This window comes from Trypanosoma melophagium, assembly GCF_022059095.1.
Source record: "Trypanosoma melophagium isolate St. Kilda chromosome Unknown ctg13segment2, whole genome shotgun sequence".
Classification (NCBI taxonomy): domain Eukaryota; phylum Euglenozoa; class Kinetoplastea; order Trypanosomatida; family Trypanosomatidae; genus Trypanosoma; species Trypanosoma melophagium.
The window spans coordinates 1-16,146 of NW_027125140.1; the positions used below are offsets into that span (position 1 = coordinate 1).

A 16,146-nucleotide genomic window follows, 5' to 3' on the forward strand; every position below is an offset into this window, starting at 1 on the left:
CCCCGGCACGCGGCGCGGTGTCCACTCTAAGCACTGGGGGTTGCCTTTGCCTTCTTGCTGCTCTTCTGTTTCTTTGCCAGGGCCTTGTGGAGGCTTGGCATCACACCACCGCGTGACAGCGTCACGTTCTGCAGCAGTGCACCAAGGTCGTCGTCGTGACGCACAGCGAGGGTCACCGTGCGGGGCGTCAGGCGCTTGGGCTTCTTTGCCTGCTGGCTCGCCGCCTTCACGGAGAGCTCCAGCAGCTCGGCGGTCAGGTACTCCAGCACTGCCGCCATGTACACCGCGCCGGACGCACCAACGCGGCGCGCGTACTGGCCGCGGCGCAGCAGTGAGCCCACGCGGCCCACGGGGAAGATCAGACCCGCCTTTGCGGAGCGGCTGCCCCCGTGCTTCTTCGACGCCTTCTTTGTCACCTGCTTGGGAGTTGCCATTGTTTGGTTGTAAGGAGTAGTTTGACGCTTTGTAGCTGTTTTCTTGACAATTGGAAACAGAGAAGGAAACAAGAAGGCAGAGATGGAGTAGACACACGCAGTGCATCCCAGTTGCACATCAGACACAAAGGCAAACACACACACACACACACACACACCAGCAAGAGAAATCTCACACAGTAGAAAGAAAGAATCCCTAACTAAAAAAAACCGGAAAAAAGAAAGTGCTCCCGACTCTATGGGGCCACCCGACCTCGGTGCGGTTATCACCATCAGCGGGGCGGCGCATCATTCACACGTGTATCTAGGCGTGTCTGCAGAGGCTTGTGCCCGGCACGCGGCGCGGTGTCCACTCTAAGCACTGGGGGTTGCCTTTGCCTTCTTGCTGCTCTTCTGTTTCTTTGCCAGGGCCTTGTGGAGGCTTGGCATCACACCACCGCGTGACAGCGTCACGTTCTGCAGCAGTGCACCAAGGTCGTCGTCGTGACGCACAGCGAGGGTCACCGTGCGGGGCGTCAGGCGCTTGGGCTTCTTTGCCTGCTGGCTCGCCGCCTTCACGGAGAGCTCCAGCAGCTCGGCGGTCAGGTACTCCAGCACTGCCGCCATGTACACCGCGCCGGACGCACCAACGCGGCGCGCGTACTGGCCGCGGCGCAGCAGTGAGCCCACGCGGCCCACGGGGAAGATCAGACCCGCCTTTGCGGAGCGGCTGCCCCCGTGCTTCTTCGACGCCTTCTTTGTCACCTGCTTGGGAGTTGCCATTGTTTGGTTGTAAGGAGTAGTTTGACGCTTTGTAGCTGTTTTCTTGACAATTGGAAACAGAGAAGGAAACAAGAAGGCAGAGATGGAGTAGACACACGCAGTGCATCCCAGTTGCACATCAGACACAAAGGCAAACACACACACACACACACACACACACCAGCAAGAGAAATCTCACACAGTAGAAAGAAAGAATCCCTAACTAAAAAAAACCGGAAAAAAGAAAGTGCTCCCGACTCTATGGGGCCACCCGACCTCGGTGCGGTTATCACCATCAGCGGGGCGGCGCATCATTCACACGTGTATCTAGGCGTGTCTGCAGAGGCTTGTGCCCGGCACGCGGCGCGGTGTCCACTCTAAGCACTGGGGGTTGCCTTTGCCTTCTTGCTGCTCTTCTGTTTCTTTGCCAGGGCCTTGTGGAGGCTTGGCATCACACCACCGCGTGACAGCGTCACGTTCTGCAGCAGTGCACCAAGGTCGTCGTCGTGACGCACAGCGAGGGTCACCGTGCGGGGCGTCAGGCGCTTGGGCTTCTTTGCCTGCTGGCTCGCCGCCTTCACGGAGAGCTCCAGCAGCTCGGCGGTCAGGTACTCCAGCACTGCCGCCATGTACACCGCGCCGGACGCACCAACGCGGCGCGCGTACTGGCCGCGGCGCAGCAGTGAGCCCACGCGGCCCACGGGGAAGATCAGACCCGCCTTTGCGGAGCGGCTGCCCCCGTGCTTCTTCGACGCCTTCTTTGTCACCTGCTTGGGAGTTGCCATTGTTTGGTTGTAAGGAGTAGTTTGACGCTTTGTAGCTGTTTTCTTGACAATTGGAAACAGAGAAGGAAACAAGAAGGCAGAGATGGAGTAGACACACGCAGTGCATCCCAGTTGCACATCAGACACAAAGGCAAACACACACACACACACACACACACCAGCAAGAGAAATCTCACACAGTAGAAAGAAAGAATCCCTAACTAAAAAAAACCGGAAAAAAGAAAGTGCTCCCGACTCTATGGGGCCACCCGACCTCGGTGCGGTTATCACCATCAGCGGGGCGGCGCATCATTCACACGTGTATCTAGGCGTGTCTGCAGAGGCTTGTGCCCGGCACGCGGCGCGGTGTCCACTCTAAGCACTGGGGGTTGCCTTTGCCTTCTTGCTGCTCTTCTGTTTCTTTGCCAGGGCCTTGTGGAGGCTTGGCATCACACCACCGCGTGACAGCGTCACGTTCTGCAGCAGTGCACCAAGGTCGTCGTCGTGACGCACAGCGAGGGTCACCGTGCGGGGCGTCAGGCGCTTGGGCTTCTTTGCCTGCTGGCTCGCCGCCTTCACGGAGAGCTCCAGCAGCTCGGCGGTCAGGTACTCCAGCACTGCCGCCATGTACACCGCGCCGGACGCACCAACGCGGCGCGCGTACTGGCCGCGGCGCAGCAGTGAGCCCACGCGGCCCACGGGGAAGATCAGACCCGCCTTTGCGGAGCGGCTGCCCCCGTGCTTCTTCGACGCCTTCTTTGTCACCTGCTTGGGAGTTGCCATTGTTTGGTTGTAAGGAGTAGTTTGACGCTTTGTAGCTGTTTTCTTGACAATTGGAAACAGAGAAGGAAACAAGAAGGCAGAGATGGAGTAGACACACGCAGTGCATCCCAGTTGCACATCAGACACAAAGGCAAACACACACACACACACACACACCAGCAAGAGAAATCTCACACAGTAGAAAGAAAGAATCCCTAACTAAAAAAAACCGGAAAAAAGAAAGTGCTCCCGACTCTATGGGGCCACCCGACCTCGGTGCGGTTATCACCATCAGCGGGGCGGCGCATCATTCACACGTGTATCTAGGCGTGTCTGCAGAGGCTTGTGCCCGGCACGCGGCGCGGTGTCCACTCTAAGCACTGGGGGTTGCCTTTGCCTTCTTGCTGCTCTTCTGTTTCTTTGCCAGGGCCTTGTGGAGGCTTGGCATCACACCACCGCGTGACAGCGTCACGTTCTGCAGCAGTGCACCAAGGTCGTCGTCGTGACGCACAGCGAGGGTCACCGTGCGGGGCGTCAGGCGCTTGGGCTTCTTTGCCTGCTGGCTCGCCGCCTTCACGGAGAGCTCCAGCAGCTCGGCGGTCAGGTACTCCAGCACTGCCGCCATGTACACCGCGCCGGACGCACCAACGCGGCGCGCGTACTGGCCGCGGCGCAGCAGTGAGCCCACGCGGCCCACGGGGAAGATCAGACCCGCCTTTGCGGAGCGGCTGCCCCCGTGCTTCTTCGACGCCTTCTTTGTCACCTGCTTGGGAGTTGCCATTGTTTGGTTGTAAGGAGTAGTTTGACGCTTTTTAGCTGTTTTCTTGACAATTGGAAACAGAGAAGGAAACAAAGAAAGGAAGTGTTTTGCTTTTTTGTTGGTATATAATTAATTTCTCTTTTTGTGAGGAATAATTTATTCGTGTTTGCTTCGTGTATAGGTATTGTATATTATGGTTGTGTGCGCAGGTTGTTTAGTATATTTTACATCTTTCTTCTTTTTTGAAAATTGCAAAATTGTGCATGTTATATATCACCTTTCTTTGTGTATATAACGTCGTCTTTCTGGTTTTTGTTCCGCTGTGGTTGGCGTTGTTAGAGGTACATGTTGTATTGACTGAAATCTTTCTTTTTCTTCAAGATACATTATACTTCTCTGATCTGGTTGTACTACATTAAACGTGGAGTGGTAATCTGTAAGTTCAAAACGTAATTTTGGTGGCGGTACGTCGTAGAAGTTCGGAGGTGTGTAATTTGCTGTCCAATCTGATACTGTTGTTTTTACTCCTTTAGTAGGTAGATTATTGTTTTCTGTTCTTGTGTACTCCTTGCTTCTTGAGGTTTTCTCCATTTCTGAGTTTGGTTTACCTGAATCTTCTTGTCGTGAAGATTTATGTTCTGGTGATCGTAGAGGAGCTATTGCGTTTCTGGATCTACCTACATTTTGTATAGCTTCAGTTAGTTGTGGGGCTAGTGTTCTTGACAACCAGACTGAGGGGTCAAAGTGCTCTCGTGTTTTCCAGGCGCTGACAACAGGATTATAGCATCCCGGATCTCTGGGTTCGTTGTATTCCAATTGCCCAGCTCCCCCAACACTTTCATTTCCAAAGTAGAATGCTTCTGCGACAAAACCATGTTCCTTTCCTGTTTTGTTTGATGCGATTAATGAGTCTACAGTTACTGCATCGCATCGTAAACGATTCTCATTATCTCCATTTCTTGATCCCATTTTTTTTCTGCTGCGTTCCGTGCTAAAGCTTCCTGTCGCATTACCAGTATCGGCACTTAAACTCATAAAGCTCATCTTTTTATCACCAAGAGCAGCACGTGTTACCGTTAGTGATGGAACCATTAACTGGTTTAATCGGCTTGGAAGTGTCAACTTATGTGCAACCTCCCTTTGCAACACGGATAAATGAGCAGTTTCAAAGTTTTTTCGGTTCGTTTCACCTGTACATGTTCGTCTATCACGCTTTGAAAGATGACCAGGTAAATAGCGCTGTAGGCTAGAATGGACGGTTGAAGATGTAGCAGCCATTAACCCCAGTACTGAGAGAAATGATGATACAAGTATACACACTCACGGAGAGAGAGAGACCTCAAAAAAAAAAAAAAAAAAAGAGGGCAATTCCCAAGAAAGGTTGTCTTACCTTCAGATATTTCCACGCTGTACTTAATTGTTTAATATCGTAAAAAAAGATAAAAGGGTAATAGTTTAAAGCAATGATTAACATGATGTAAAACAATATATGTCAAGAATATTTAGCACCAGGTAGAAAAATATGTCATGGCAAGATTGGAAAAGCAAAAAAAAATTCTTATTTTGCATCACTGTTATCCATTGGATCTTTTCGCTTTTCGTTGTAAAAGAGAGACTTTGGTGAAAGTGATGCTTCGTTTTGCTGTATAAAGTCCATCAACTCACGCAGCGCGTGCAACAGCTGAACTGCTCTCTCATTATGCAATATGTGCTCAATGCGACGACGCTCAATTCTCTCCATTGAACGCCGCATATGTACTTCTCCTCCAGAAAATAAACCCAATTTCCAATTTGCTGTACCCATTGTAAGGTCGACATATAGTTGTCTACACGATGAAAATTCACGGCGCCGTAGATGTTGTACCATTTGAAAAAGGCTCTCTACAAATTCTACTGGAATTATTCGTGACACCTCATCAGATTTATTATTCTTATTATTACTCCTGAACTGAAGAAGTTCCTCAAGATCATGAAATGCGTATGCCAAGAAGTCAAGCACATTCTGTCGCACACGGTACGCCTCACGCCAGGCTTCCAAAGCCAAAGCCACTTCACGACCCCGCGTATGTCGTACAACATCAGGCAATGCATGTCGAGAGAGCAAGTATACATTATACGACCAACCTCCTTCTCGCGAAGTTTTTACTCCAGTGCCACGTAATGCTGCTTGCCAGTGCCAGCAGAGTGCAATCCAAAAGGTTCGCAAAATGCTTACAAGAGGTTCAATTTCACGAAACATTACTTCAGAATTATCGTGGCAATTGTCCATTCCAGATTTTAATGAAGAAAAGAGATCATACTCCTCATCTTCGCTAGAGACAATCGAGACGGTGGTGGCAGAAGATGTTTTCTTCAGACGTCGTTCAAGAAAATCACAGAGTGGAATGGGCAAACCGCTGACACTTTGTGCATCCAATTTGTGATTATCATCTGACGTGTTCTTAGGTAATGACGTGACACTGATAATTTTAGACATATGCTCCAAACAGCGAGAAACTACCTCATCCGCTAATTGCCGTCGTGCCATAAACTCCGCTTCCGAGAGTTTTTTTGATTGCGTCTCTCTTAAAGAAGAGTTCAAAGGAGTTCCTTTAATAGGTAATTCACCTTCAACTGGCGTACTATTAGAAACTGGAGGCGCCTCATAAGTTGGAGAACGTTGACGTTTGCAATCTGGATGATTTGCACGTACCTCCTGTAGCGAAATATCATAAATAGAATTGGTTGACGTTCCAAGATTGCCGTTGGACAGAGAGACAGAAGGTGTTCCTGTAATTTTAACTGCCGGTATCGGCGTTTCAGCTGATCTTGCTTTTTTTTGCAGCCGTTTTTGAAGGCCAGCGAAACTCATCTACTCTGGTTCTCTCAATATTTTCCCTCTTTTTCTTTTCCAGTTCACACCTTTCCTAGAAGTTCAGTAAGAGGTTTAAAAGAAGAAAGTGTTTAGGTGAAACACCAGCATAAAATGCAAAAAAACATAACCCAGAATTAAAAAAACAGTATAGTAATGTAGTAGATAAATACCACAGTACCTACCTCTCTGTATTGCGTACTATATTTCTACATTTCAAGATAGAACAAAGGAGGGGGGGAAAGGTACACATACCATCATCATCATATATATATATATATATATATATATATATATATATATGTAAACTTTCGCACAGAAGTTTAAATTTGCTTTCTCACCTAAGGTACATATCATATCGTTGTCTCCTCTTTGACACAAGTTTTCTCTCAACAGATTCTCTGAAAAGGGTTTAATCAGAATCCCATTCACTTTATTCTTCTGCGGATACTGCATGGAAAAGAAATACACAAACCGCATTCCTTCTCAGGAAACATGTGAAGGCTTTAAACGGAGTGATGCTGCGGTAGTCGATGCAGCTTCGCCATTGGAAACCACACCAAATACAGGTCCCTTCACAACTTCATCGACAGCAGGATTGTACTCAGGAGTAGCAATAAAGCGCTTAAACAAATTTTCTAGACGAGTACGCAAACCTTTAAGAGAAGATGCAGTACGACCACGCTGAAGTAAATCAGATTCGCGATCCACAAGTTCTACCAGTTCTCGTGTAAGGGGTACATCAAACTCCTTTACCGTCCACTTTACATGTAAAAGCACATCAAGGCGTGCTTCAACAGAAGAAGGAGTTTCAGTTAAAGCCAAATACAACTGGCGCAATTCTCGTGCACGTTCTGCAGCCTGTGTAGTAACCATAACTTTGCCACACTGCTTTGCTGATGTCATCAAGGCTAGTATATCTTCGAATCTACGTGCACGACGGTTCTTCATTGCACCTCTACGTAGTGTTTCAAGTTCTTGAAGAAGCTGCAACTCTTTCTTCGTAAGATCAGCAAGAGCAGATCGTTTTTCCATTTCACTAAGCTTCTTATCTGAAAGAATACGCGAAGCCTCAGCCGCTCGCCATGCCTCCAACTCTCGACGAATTGTAGCGAAGTCATCAGCTGTGTGGGGTGTTGCACGTCTTCTACGTTCAAACTCCTCACGACGTTGTTTTTCCGCTTCTTCCGCGGCAGCTTGTGCAGCGGCTCCATCAAGGAAGGCCTGACGCGCTGCAGCGAGCTCCCGATAAATCTTACGTGCCTTCCATTTTCTATACATCTTTTGTATAACGACAGCCCTTTCTGCCTGTAAATCTAAAAGCTGTGCTGCTGAAAAATAAGGTTTGGCTATGATAACTTCATCAAACCTTTCATCCACCTCATAATCTGGCCGCGCTGTTTGCGTCGTGCACTCTCGCAACGTCTGGCAGCTTCGCGATACCCCATAAGTTTGCGTCTTTTTTGATACACCATCTCGTGGGAGGGGACCATACAATAAATTTGCGAGACTTGTGTCACCAGGTGATGTCAGCTGTGTTGCCGCATGTAGGAAAACACGGGAATGATCTTTTTTGGATCGATATCCACCTAAAAAAGGGGGTCGAGTTTCTTTTGGATCTTGTAAAATTGCCAAGGTGATTATATTTTCGCTCTTGGTGACGTATCGCAGCTCTTGTATGGCTTCATCAAGAGTAAAACCACGTCGACGAACAGCTACGAGATCAACAGGTCGCACAGATTCCAGTCTTGAGCGTACCCGAACGCAACGGAGAAGATTGTCGTCTTCGCTCAGCGTCTGAAGGTGAAGTGGTACTTTGTCATCAATAAAATATACATCAATCCACAATCGCCCCTTTTCGGGAGCTGTCTCCTGCTCATAAGTCACAGTTTCACCAAAACGAACACGTTCACCATTGTGAAGGAGTTTTATCGTTTCTGGATGTGTCCCAAGACGAGAAGAAACGGATTCAAACAGATATCTATTAGCGACCACTCCGCCTGGACTACCTGGTACTTTAACTACTATACGAAACCCCATTGGATGCACTGTAGCGTCGACAGCAACATCAACTTCAGGATGCATAATATACTCATTATTAGCTTGTTGAGGAGCAGGAGATACATTAGAATCAACAGCGGCGGCGGCAGCAACAGGAGGGGTTGGAGTACTAGGAACAGTAAAGGTGGCGTTATCAGTAGGTAACGTAGGGGGTGATAAAAGAGCATCTTCACCAACTTCCGCCTGTGCACTACGGGAAGGTTGTGTTGGCAACAGTTCTTCTTCATAATCGGTTGGAACAGCAACAGTTTGTTCTGGAAGTTCCTCCACTTCATCACGAGGTCCCTCCACATGCTTCACTTCTGCTTCTACATTAAGAGTTTCCTGTGGTTCCTCGTGTTGCGCAGTTTCCTCGTGCTCTTGAGTTTCCTGTGGTTCCTCGTGTTGTGCAGTTTCCTCGTGCTCTTGAGTTTCCTGTGGTTCCTCGTGTTGCGCAGTTTCCTCGTGCTCTTGAGTTTCCTGTGGTTCCTCGTGTTGTGCAGTTTCCTCGTGCTCTTGAGTTTCCTGTGGTTCCTCGTGTTGTGCAGTTTCCTCGTGCTCTTGAGTTTCCTGTGGTTCCCCGTGTTGCGCAGTTTCCTCGTGCTCTTGAGTTTCCTGTGGTTCCTCGTGTTGTGCAGTTTCCTCGTGCTCTTGAGTTTCCTGTGGTTCCTCGTGTTGTGCAGTTTCCTCGTGCTCTTGAGTTTCCTGTGGTTCCTCGTGTTGTGCAGTTTCCTCGTGCTCTTGAGTTTCCTGTGGTTCCTCGTGTTGTGCAGTTTCCTCGTGCTCTTGAGTTTCCTGTGGTTCCTCGTGTTGTGCAGTTTCCTCGTGCTCTTGAGTTTCCTGTGGTTCCTCGTGTTGTTCAGTCTGCTCTGGGTGTGCAGTTGGGTTTATATCTCCAGGCTGTTCCGCTTCTATAGATTCTTGACCCGGGTTTTCCCTCTCACTTTGTTGTGCCTGCACATCGGGCTGATCCGACAGTGGCTTGTCTCTTGTGGGGTCCATGTCTCTTTATTCCGCTCCCAACTCACTCTTTCCCTATGTAGAGAAAAAAAAAGAGAAGACATAGACGAAAAAAGCAATGAAAAAAAAAAAAACAGTGTCAGCGATTAAAGCGCTTCATTTCTCTTTTCCACTTTATTGCAAGGGGACAACTACCAAGAAGACTCTAGATGCGTTTACCATCCATGTCAGCTGTTTCTTTGTTTTGTCTTTCAAGCAAAGAAACCTGCTGCAGGACAAGTCTTTCATTTTGAATCAAGTATACTTGATACAATCCTACGCCCACAAGAGCACTCACACCCAAGCCAGTGAGGGCTCGAATCATGATACTAAAAATAAGAATTGCACCCCAACTCCGTTCACCCTACACCACTACTTTGACACGTTGGTTCCCTAATTCCGGAGAAAAAAAGTGCAAAAGGTAAAAGGAAAAAAATTCTCAAAAAGACCACTGAAAAATATCGAGATACCTTTAAATGGTTACAGTGGAGGGGTATATTTCAGCATATGGTTATATTGCGTCTGATAAGCACAAATGAATAATAATAATAATAATAATAATAATAATAATAATAATAATAATAATAACAATAATAATAATATAGATTGACGACAAACAAAAATCATTTCATTACCTTTCAAACTACAAAAAAGGCTATGATACCCTTCTATTGCCCATCAAACTACTTTCTGCTATTTTTTCTTATTCCTTGCTCTTTTACAACATGCAACAGCAACACAAAGAAGACATGCAAAACGGTTTCTGAAAATATAGTCTCCATTTTTTATTTAAAATTCTTAGACATAACCTGCTGCTTTAAGGCAATCCATAAGTTCCTCATGAAACTTCGAGGAATCACGCGGTTCGTATATAGGAGTTCCTGTTTCAATAGTTTGCACAGCTTCTGAATTATGGTAAAGATTACTCAGTATATCCACTGCATCCTGGCGCTCAAACACCAAAGATTGTGGAAGCTGCGCTGCTGTTGGCGCTGGTGGTGGTGAGGGATGCTCGTGGGCAGCCGGAGGTGGTGGCTGCGTCGTAACGTTGGTCTTGGAGTTTGATGCCTCTCCTGAACGCGCTTGCGCACGTTGACTTACCCACTTCTTTGTGGCGTTTTGCGACGGTGATTTTGACATTAAAGTCTCCTTTCTTCCCCCTTCTCTTATTGCTTAGCTAGCTCTTACAGTCTTAAAAGAAATAAAATAAGAAATAAACAAAAAATGTTTTCTTACCATGTAGTAAGTTTTACTCTCACACAGGAATGTATTCTTAAAGTTTAAAACAAAATAAAAAATCACAGAAATTTGATGGCTGCGCAATGCCAAGCTATCTCTTGTAAGTAATTTCCTCGAGTTCAGGATACTTTTATGCTTCTAAGGGGTTCCCCACCTTTTCTTTCTTCTTTGAATTCATTTTTAATAGTAGTTTGTTTCATGTCGTATTGATAAAGTGGGAGAGAAAGAAAAAAAAAAACATATATCATCCTCACCTCTGTTTCTTCAGGTACAAGTAAGAAGCACAAAGAGCTCAAAGAAGCCGTAATGCAATACACAAACGTAAAGACTGGCAATATCAGCAGGGGAAAAAAAAACCATTGTAGAAGACTCACATATGCGCTAACCATTGTCTCCATGTTTCAACCCCACTACGAATATCTGTTACTCCTATTGCATCAATAGAGTTCATACGTTCATCAAGTACTACATCAGTCAATATAGGAGGTAGTTTATCTTCAATAAGCTTATTGACTTCAGTTATACTTAGTAAATTTGCAGATCCAACCAAACCATTTTCTCCAAGACTACCACCAGAAGCCGCACGTAGACGTGGCTCATAAACATCAATACGCCAACGAAGAAATCCATAAGCACCACGACGTCGAGGAAATACAGAAGAAATAACTTGTTGATCATCAACATCCCCTCCTGTTTTCTCATGAGACCTACCTGCTTTAACAGCGCCATTTCGTTCACCGTTAGGGCTTAGAAAGTATTCTTTCGCTGCTGAAGCTAGAAAAGAACCAGGAAGAAGTGGAGAACCCCATGGCAATGCATTTGGTCCACAAACTAATTCTCCATTAAATTGTAAAGTTCCTTGACGCCATTTTAACCATAAATCGTACATAATACGTTGCCATGTTCGTGAACGCTGTGCAGTATCTTCACTACCATTCTTTTTGCTATTATCTAAGAAAGGCACAGCAGCCCCTAATAATACCATACGTTGCGTAGCAGGATCTGTTTTTTCAGATTTCTGATGTGCTCGCCATTCTAAACGCACTAATTCATCTTCCATTTCTCGTCTTGCCATCAACTCTAATTCTGCAGCATCATTACTAACAGTAGACGGTGCCGCTCGACGCAATGCTTCAATGAAGGCTGTAAAGGCTCCAGCAACTTTCAGTTCTACTATTTGTTCGGCATTAAAAGAAAATATACTATCATCGGTAGAAGTCGCTCCAGGGGCTGAAGGATGTCGCTTATGTCCCTGTATAGTATTACTTTGAACGGGTAAAGAGGGATTTGTTTTTAGGAATGAAATCGCCGGATTACTATTGGAAAAACTATTAAATAGTTCAACCCTTCCATGTTCTGCTGCAATCTTATCTATTGCATAAACTGGAGGTTGTAAAACCACAGAGTGTGTAGAGGGTGCTAGACCACTCTGCATCCCAAGGGCTAAAGAGGCGTTGGAACGGCGCAACATAGAGGTAAGTGGTGCATCGGGCCAACTAAAACAGTATGACTGCTCATCTTGAAGCAAACCAACCTGTAGCAGTTGTTCAACACCCACAGAACGCTCTTCCACCGCATCCAAAGGTCTGTATCGCTTTCTAAGCATTTTCCATACAAGACATTGTTTCTTTGGTTTTTTTTGTGTGCGTGTATTAGCCATTTTAAAGAGAGAAAAAAATAAAAAAAAAATAAAAACAAAAAAAAATCATAGTAAATATTTGTTTTCCACAGGATACACCCAAGCCTTCAGAATTCATAGTGTCATTGGATTTCCCATCATCATCTCTTTTTTTCTTTCTTCAGTTAGTAATTGTTGAAATAATACTAGTACTCTAACTATAATGTGTATTAAGCTAGATGCCGTCTGCGGTGATAGCAGGCACATCAATAACTATTGGTTCTACAGAAAGTCCAGCACGTCTCATTGAAAGTAGTGAAGCATATGGAATAGAAGTACGGTCAGGAAGCACCATTTCAGGATCTTCAGCTAGTGTAAGTAGCAAATGGGATGATTTCTTGGTTTTCCACGCATAATATCCACGGCTACGAATATCTATTTGTTTATCCGTAGGACCTGGAAAACACGAAATACGAGCAACTCGCAAATGCTCCTTGTCAAGTCCTTTTGCCTCTGCACCCTGTTGTGCCATTTCCAAAGCTCGGAAAACAATTTGATGACCCTTCCTCATAGACAATTTGCATTGTGCCATAGCTTCACGAAGAGATAATCCACGAAGAACACTAACATCAATATCAAATTTTTTCCAGTTTGAGGGAGCTGCCTTCATCAGAAGAGTATACTGCGGTAGACGATCTTGAGAAGCCATTAATTCTGTTTCCAGACGTTCACAATACAATCCCCAGTTAACTTTATGCATCACACCCTCTTCCTCCACTAAAGCGTAACGATCCTCAGTAACACGTTGACTATTTACAACACGCTCCCATCGATTAATATCTGGCATGTTTAATTTATTCATCCAAACCGATTTCCACAAACTGCGGTCAAGCAAAATTCGTGGAGTACTACCCTGGTGACGTTGAATAGCAAAAGGACGAACTGAAAAGTATTGTTTTTTGTACCAAGTTTTGCGGGCCCCATGTCTTTGCGTGTGCAAAAACTGTGAGCCAACATTAGTGCGACGAGGAAGCACAACTCCCATCGCGAAACGAGGAGCTGGTTTTGGCATTATTACTTTCTCTAGGATAAGCCTTTTTTTTCAAAACGAACCTTCTAAAAAAACAAAAACAGAAAAAATAATAAATCCAATCTTCCTTTACCATAATGTCCCTCAACCAACAAATATATGCATTCATACACAGTATCAGGGATAACAAACTCGAACAAGAACAAACAAAACAACAACAACAACAACAACAACAACAACAAAAAAAAAAAAAAAAAACGATGTTCAGTCACACTTTAAACACTAAAAAAAACTTCAAAACAAGGATCTCTATTTCTTTTTTGGTCACGAAAAGGCATCAATTAATCGCACTGTTCTTTTTTTTTCTTCCTCCCTACCTTTCGTTCTACCATGACAAAGTCAATGTAGAGAGCACGAACAAAGACGTTGGCCCTTGCAAAAACAATAACAACCACAAGAAATGAATGATATGTATCAGGCTCTTTTTTTTAAAGGAAAAAAAAAGAACACCAAAATGAATCCATTCATAATACCGAATACGAAGAAATACCTCTTATTAATGATTCTTTTTTTTTAATATATGAATTCTATCGATTTAAGACGATACCAGTAATGCAATCAATTTGCTCCATGGCCTTATATGCGGCAGATACTGCCACCCCAATTCTTACAAGAGCATTTAATCCGGTCGAAATCCACACTATTATTGTATTATCGTATAAATCGACGTTTTGAAGTACTATCATTTTGTGATGAGCCATCTCTTTCTACGGAGAGGCCTACTAGGTCTACTTGCTGTGAAGCTGTTGGGATGGGCTTTGATTCTTCTTTATTACAAAAGCATGAACTTCTTTCATTTGTCTGTTTTTCTTCATCAGGAACATCACTGCTGAATTCGGCAGGATTTGGAGTCAAAAGTGCTGGTTGTTTACTCCTTGTAAGTGCAACAATATGTTTCATAGGTATATGGTCCGCTAAAAAAGGATGCAAAGCCACTTGATCTAATGAAGGTCTGTCTCCCGCTTTGCGTGACAAAAGCCATAAGGTAAGTTCCTTTGCATTCTGACTAACTGAATCAGGCATCTTGCAAATGCGTCCCATTCTTATTCTTTCTTCCAACTCTCGAGCATCCGATGTATATCCAAATGGAAAACAACCAGTTAAAAGAACGTACAAAATACATCCCATAGACCATATATCCGCTTTAAAAGCATCATAATTACCTCCCAAAACCTCTGGAGCTACGTAAGCAAGGGTTCCTGTCAATGTATGAGCATATTCATCAACTTCTGCACGGAAATTACTTTGCTTATGTAACCGACTTAATCCAAAATCAGATATTTTCAAAACATTTCCTTCAGTTAAGAGAAGATTTTCCGGTTTCAAGTCTCTGTGTGCTACACCATTTTGATGACAAACACGAACACCAGCTACAAGCTGAAAGAAAAGACCTGCCACCACATTTTCTGCAAGACAACCTTCTTGAGACAATATAAGCTTGCAAACATCTCCACCAAAAACAGGCTCAAGAATAATATAGTAGTTGTTGGGGCTTTCTAAGATCTCAACCAGTTGAACAATATTTCGATGTTTTAGTCTACGCAAAATTGATATTTCAACCTTCACATCCGCTTCCACTCCCTGATTGGTCTTTGGAATGATTTTAGCAACAAAACATGCCCTAGTAGGAATATGCCGTACTCGCTTGACCTTGCTGTACGCACCTGCTCCAACTGTTTCCAAAACTTCGTATTCACCTACTCTTCTCATTACAATCAAACCCTCTGATATTTCAGGAAGAGACCTAAAGCAAGAAAAAAAAAATGTTCTTCGTATTCTATAATTTTTTCCTATAGGGAACCACCCCACAAATAAGAAAAAAGCAAACAAACGAAAAAAAAAAAAAAACAGGTGTTAGTAACTTAGGATGTTTCTAGTTGAATTGGTAATATCAATAAAATTTCTCCCCATCCCCACGTTTGAGAGTAGTAAAAAGGAAAACGAAAAACAAAAATAAAGCAATAAACTCATAATTCTATCAAGAGAGGAAATCCTGCCAAACGAACCATCACGGTTATTGCAAAGATACTTCGTTTACCACCTGACACGAGCCACATTCAAAACGAATATTAAAGACGTCATTTCCAACTTGTACGGCATTTACACTGCCACATTCTCCACAACGAACTTGAATTCGTCGTGTTGTTTGTGGAGGTGATTGCTGAGGTTGACTTTTCTTTGCTGCTTGATCTTTCTTTAGTTCATGAGAGCAACCACCACAAAGGATTGCATCATAAGTTCCATTGGGAATTTTGTTTAAGCATTCACAAAGGTTGCATTTCACAAGTTTTTTTTCATTTGCTGATGTTTCACCAGGATTTTGTGTAGAATTAGCAGAAAGTGCTGTGTGGCATTGCGCACAGGTATATCGAACACCCGGAACAGTGTCATTATAGACGTTGATAAAGGTGCATGCAGGACATTCCAAAGAAACACCACCGTCTATTCGATTCGGATTCGTGTCGACTGCAGAAGTAACCGAACCTCCATCAGGACCGTTTATTTCTTGGTGTAACTGCCGTGCCAAGGCAGCATCACTGTCTTCCTGTTGTAAAAAGCCTTGATTTTGCATCTTAGAAACCTTTTGAGAGCGAAATAAAAAAAAAAAAAACAAAGGTGTCTCAAAGGTACTTTGGTTGCAAGAAAAAAAAAAAAAGAAACACGTAGACGCAACGAAAAGAAAAAAAAATGAAAATAATCACCTCAAGAAAAAAATGACCACCGGAGCGAAACAAACGCACAGACTTGCGGAACAACGCGGCGACCATTCGCCGTTACGAAAGGAAAGAAAACAAAAGCCCCACCACCAAAAACTCAAACACACACACACACGTAAAAAGTAAAAAAA

General features: G+C 44.5%; 8 protein-coding genes across 8 annotated transcripts; all 8 read right to left on the reverse strand.

Moving 5' to 3' along the window:
• Window positions 1–3,734: 3,734 nt before the first annotated feature.
• On the reverse strand, window positions 3,735–4,739 carry LSM04_003704 (uncharacterized protein; the record flags this gene model as incomplete). The annotated part of the gene is made up of 1 exon (XM_067330730.1): window positions 3,735–4,739. One exon carries the CDS (start codon window positions 4,737–4,739, stop codon window positions 3,735–3,737), a length of 1,005 nt encoding a protein of 334 aa, XP_067194089.1.
• Window positions 4,740–5,019: 280 nt separating this feature from the next.
• LSM04_004635 (Prp18) lies at window positions 5,020–6,312 on the reverse strand (the record flags this gene model as incomplete). The annotated part of the gene is made up of 1 exon (XM_067330731.1): window positions 5,020–6,312. The coding sequence occupies one exon, from the start codon at window positions 6,310–6,312 to the stop codon at window positions 5,020–5,022; it is 1,293 nt and encodes a 430-aa protein (XP_067194098.1).
• A 486-nt stretch (window positions 6,313–6,798) lies between these two features.
• LSM04_006794 (uncharacterized protein) lies at window positions 6,799–9,354 on the reverse strand (the record flags this gene model as incomplete). The annotated part of the gene is made up of 1 exon (XM_067330732.1): window positions 6,799–9,354. The coding sequence occupies one exon, from the start codon at window positions 9,352–9,354 to the stop codon at window positions 6,799–6,801; it is 2,556 nt and encodes an 851-aa protein (XP_067194118.1).
• A 795-nt stretch (window positions 9,355–10,149) lies between these two features.
• Window positions 10,150–10,491, reverse strand: LSM04_001005 (uncharacterized protein; the record flags this gene model as incomplete). Its single annotated transcript, XM_067330733.1, has 1 exon — window positions 10,150–10,491. One exon carries the CDS (start codon window positions 10,489–10,491, stop codon window positions 10,150–10,152), a length of 342 nt encoding a protein of 113 aa, XP_067194057.1.
• Window positions 10,492–10,960: 469 nt separating this feature from the next.
• On the reverse strand, window positions 10,961–12,196 carry LSM04_002258 (uncharacterized protein; the record flags this gene model as incomplete). The annotated part of the gene is made up of 1 exon (XM_067330734.1): window positions 10,961–12,196. The coding sequence occupies one exon, from the start codon at window positions 12,194–12,196 to the stop codon at window positions 10,961–10,963; it is 1,236 nt and encodes a 411-aa protein (XP_067194075.1).
• A 247-nt stretch (window positions 12,197–12,443) lies between these two features.
• Window positions 12,444–13,280, reverse strand: LSM04_008244 (Ribosomal protein L22/L17; the record flags this gene model as incomplete). The annotated part of the gene is made up of 1 exon (XM_067330735.1): window positions 12,444–13,280. One exon carries the CDS (start codon window positions 13,278–13,280, stop codon window positions 12,444–12,446), a length of 837 nt encoding a protein of 278 aa, XP_067194127.1.
• A 669-nt stretch (window positions 13,281–13,949) lies between these two features.
• On the reverse strand, window positions 13,950–15,008 carry LSM04_003921 (Protein kinase domain; the record flags this gene model as incomplete). Its single annotated transcript, XM_067330736.1, has 1 exon — window positions 13,950–15,008. The coding sequence occupies one exon, from the start codon at window positions 15,006–15,008 to the stop codon at window positions 13,950–13,952; it is 1,059 nt and encodes a 352-aa protein (XP_067194091.1).
• A 304-nt stretch (window positions 15,009–15,312) lies between these two features.
• Window positions 15,313–15,870, reverse strand: LSM04_009069 (uncharacterized protein; the record flags this gene model as incomplete). The annotated part of the gene is made up of 1 exon (XM_067330737.1): window positions 15,313–15,870. One exon carries the CDS (start codon window positions 15,868–15,870, stop codon window positions 15,313–15,315), a length of 558 nt encoding a protein of 185 aa, XP_067194134.1.
• Window positions 15,871–16,146: the final 276 nt, after the last annotated feature.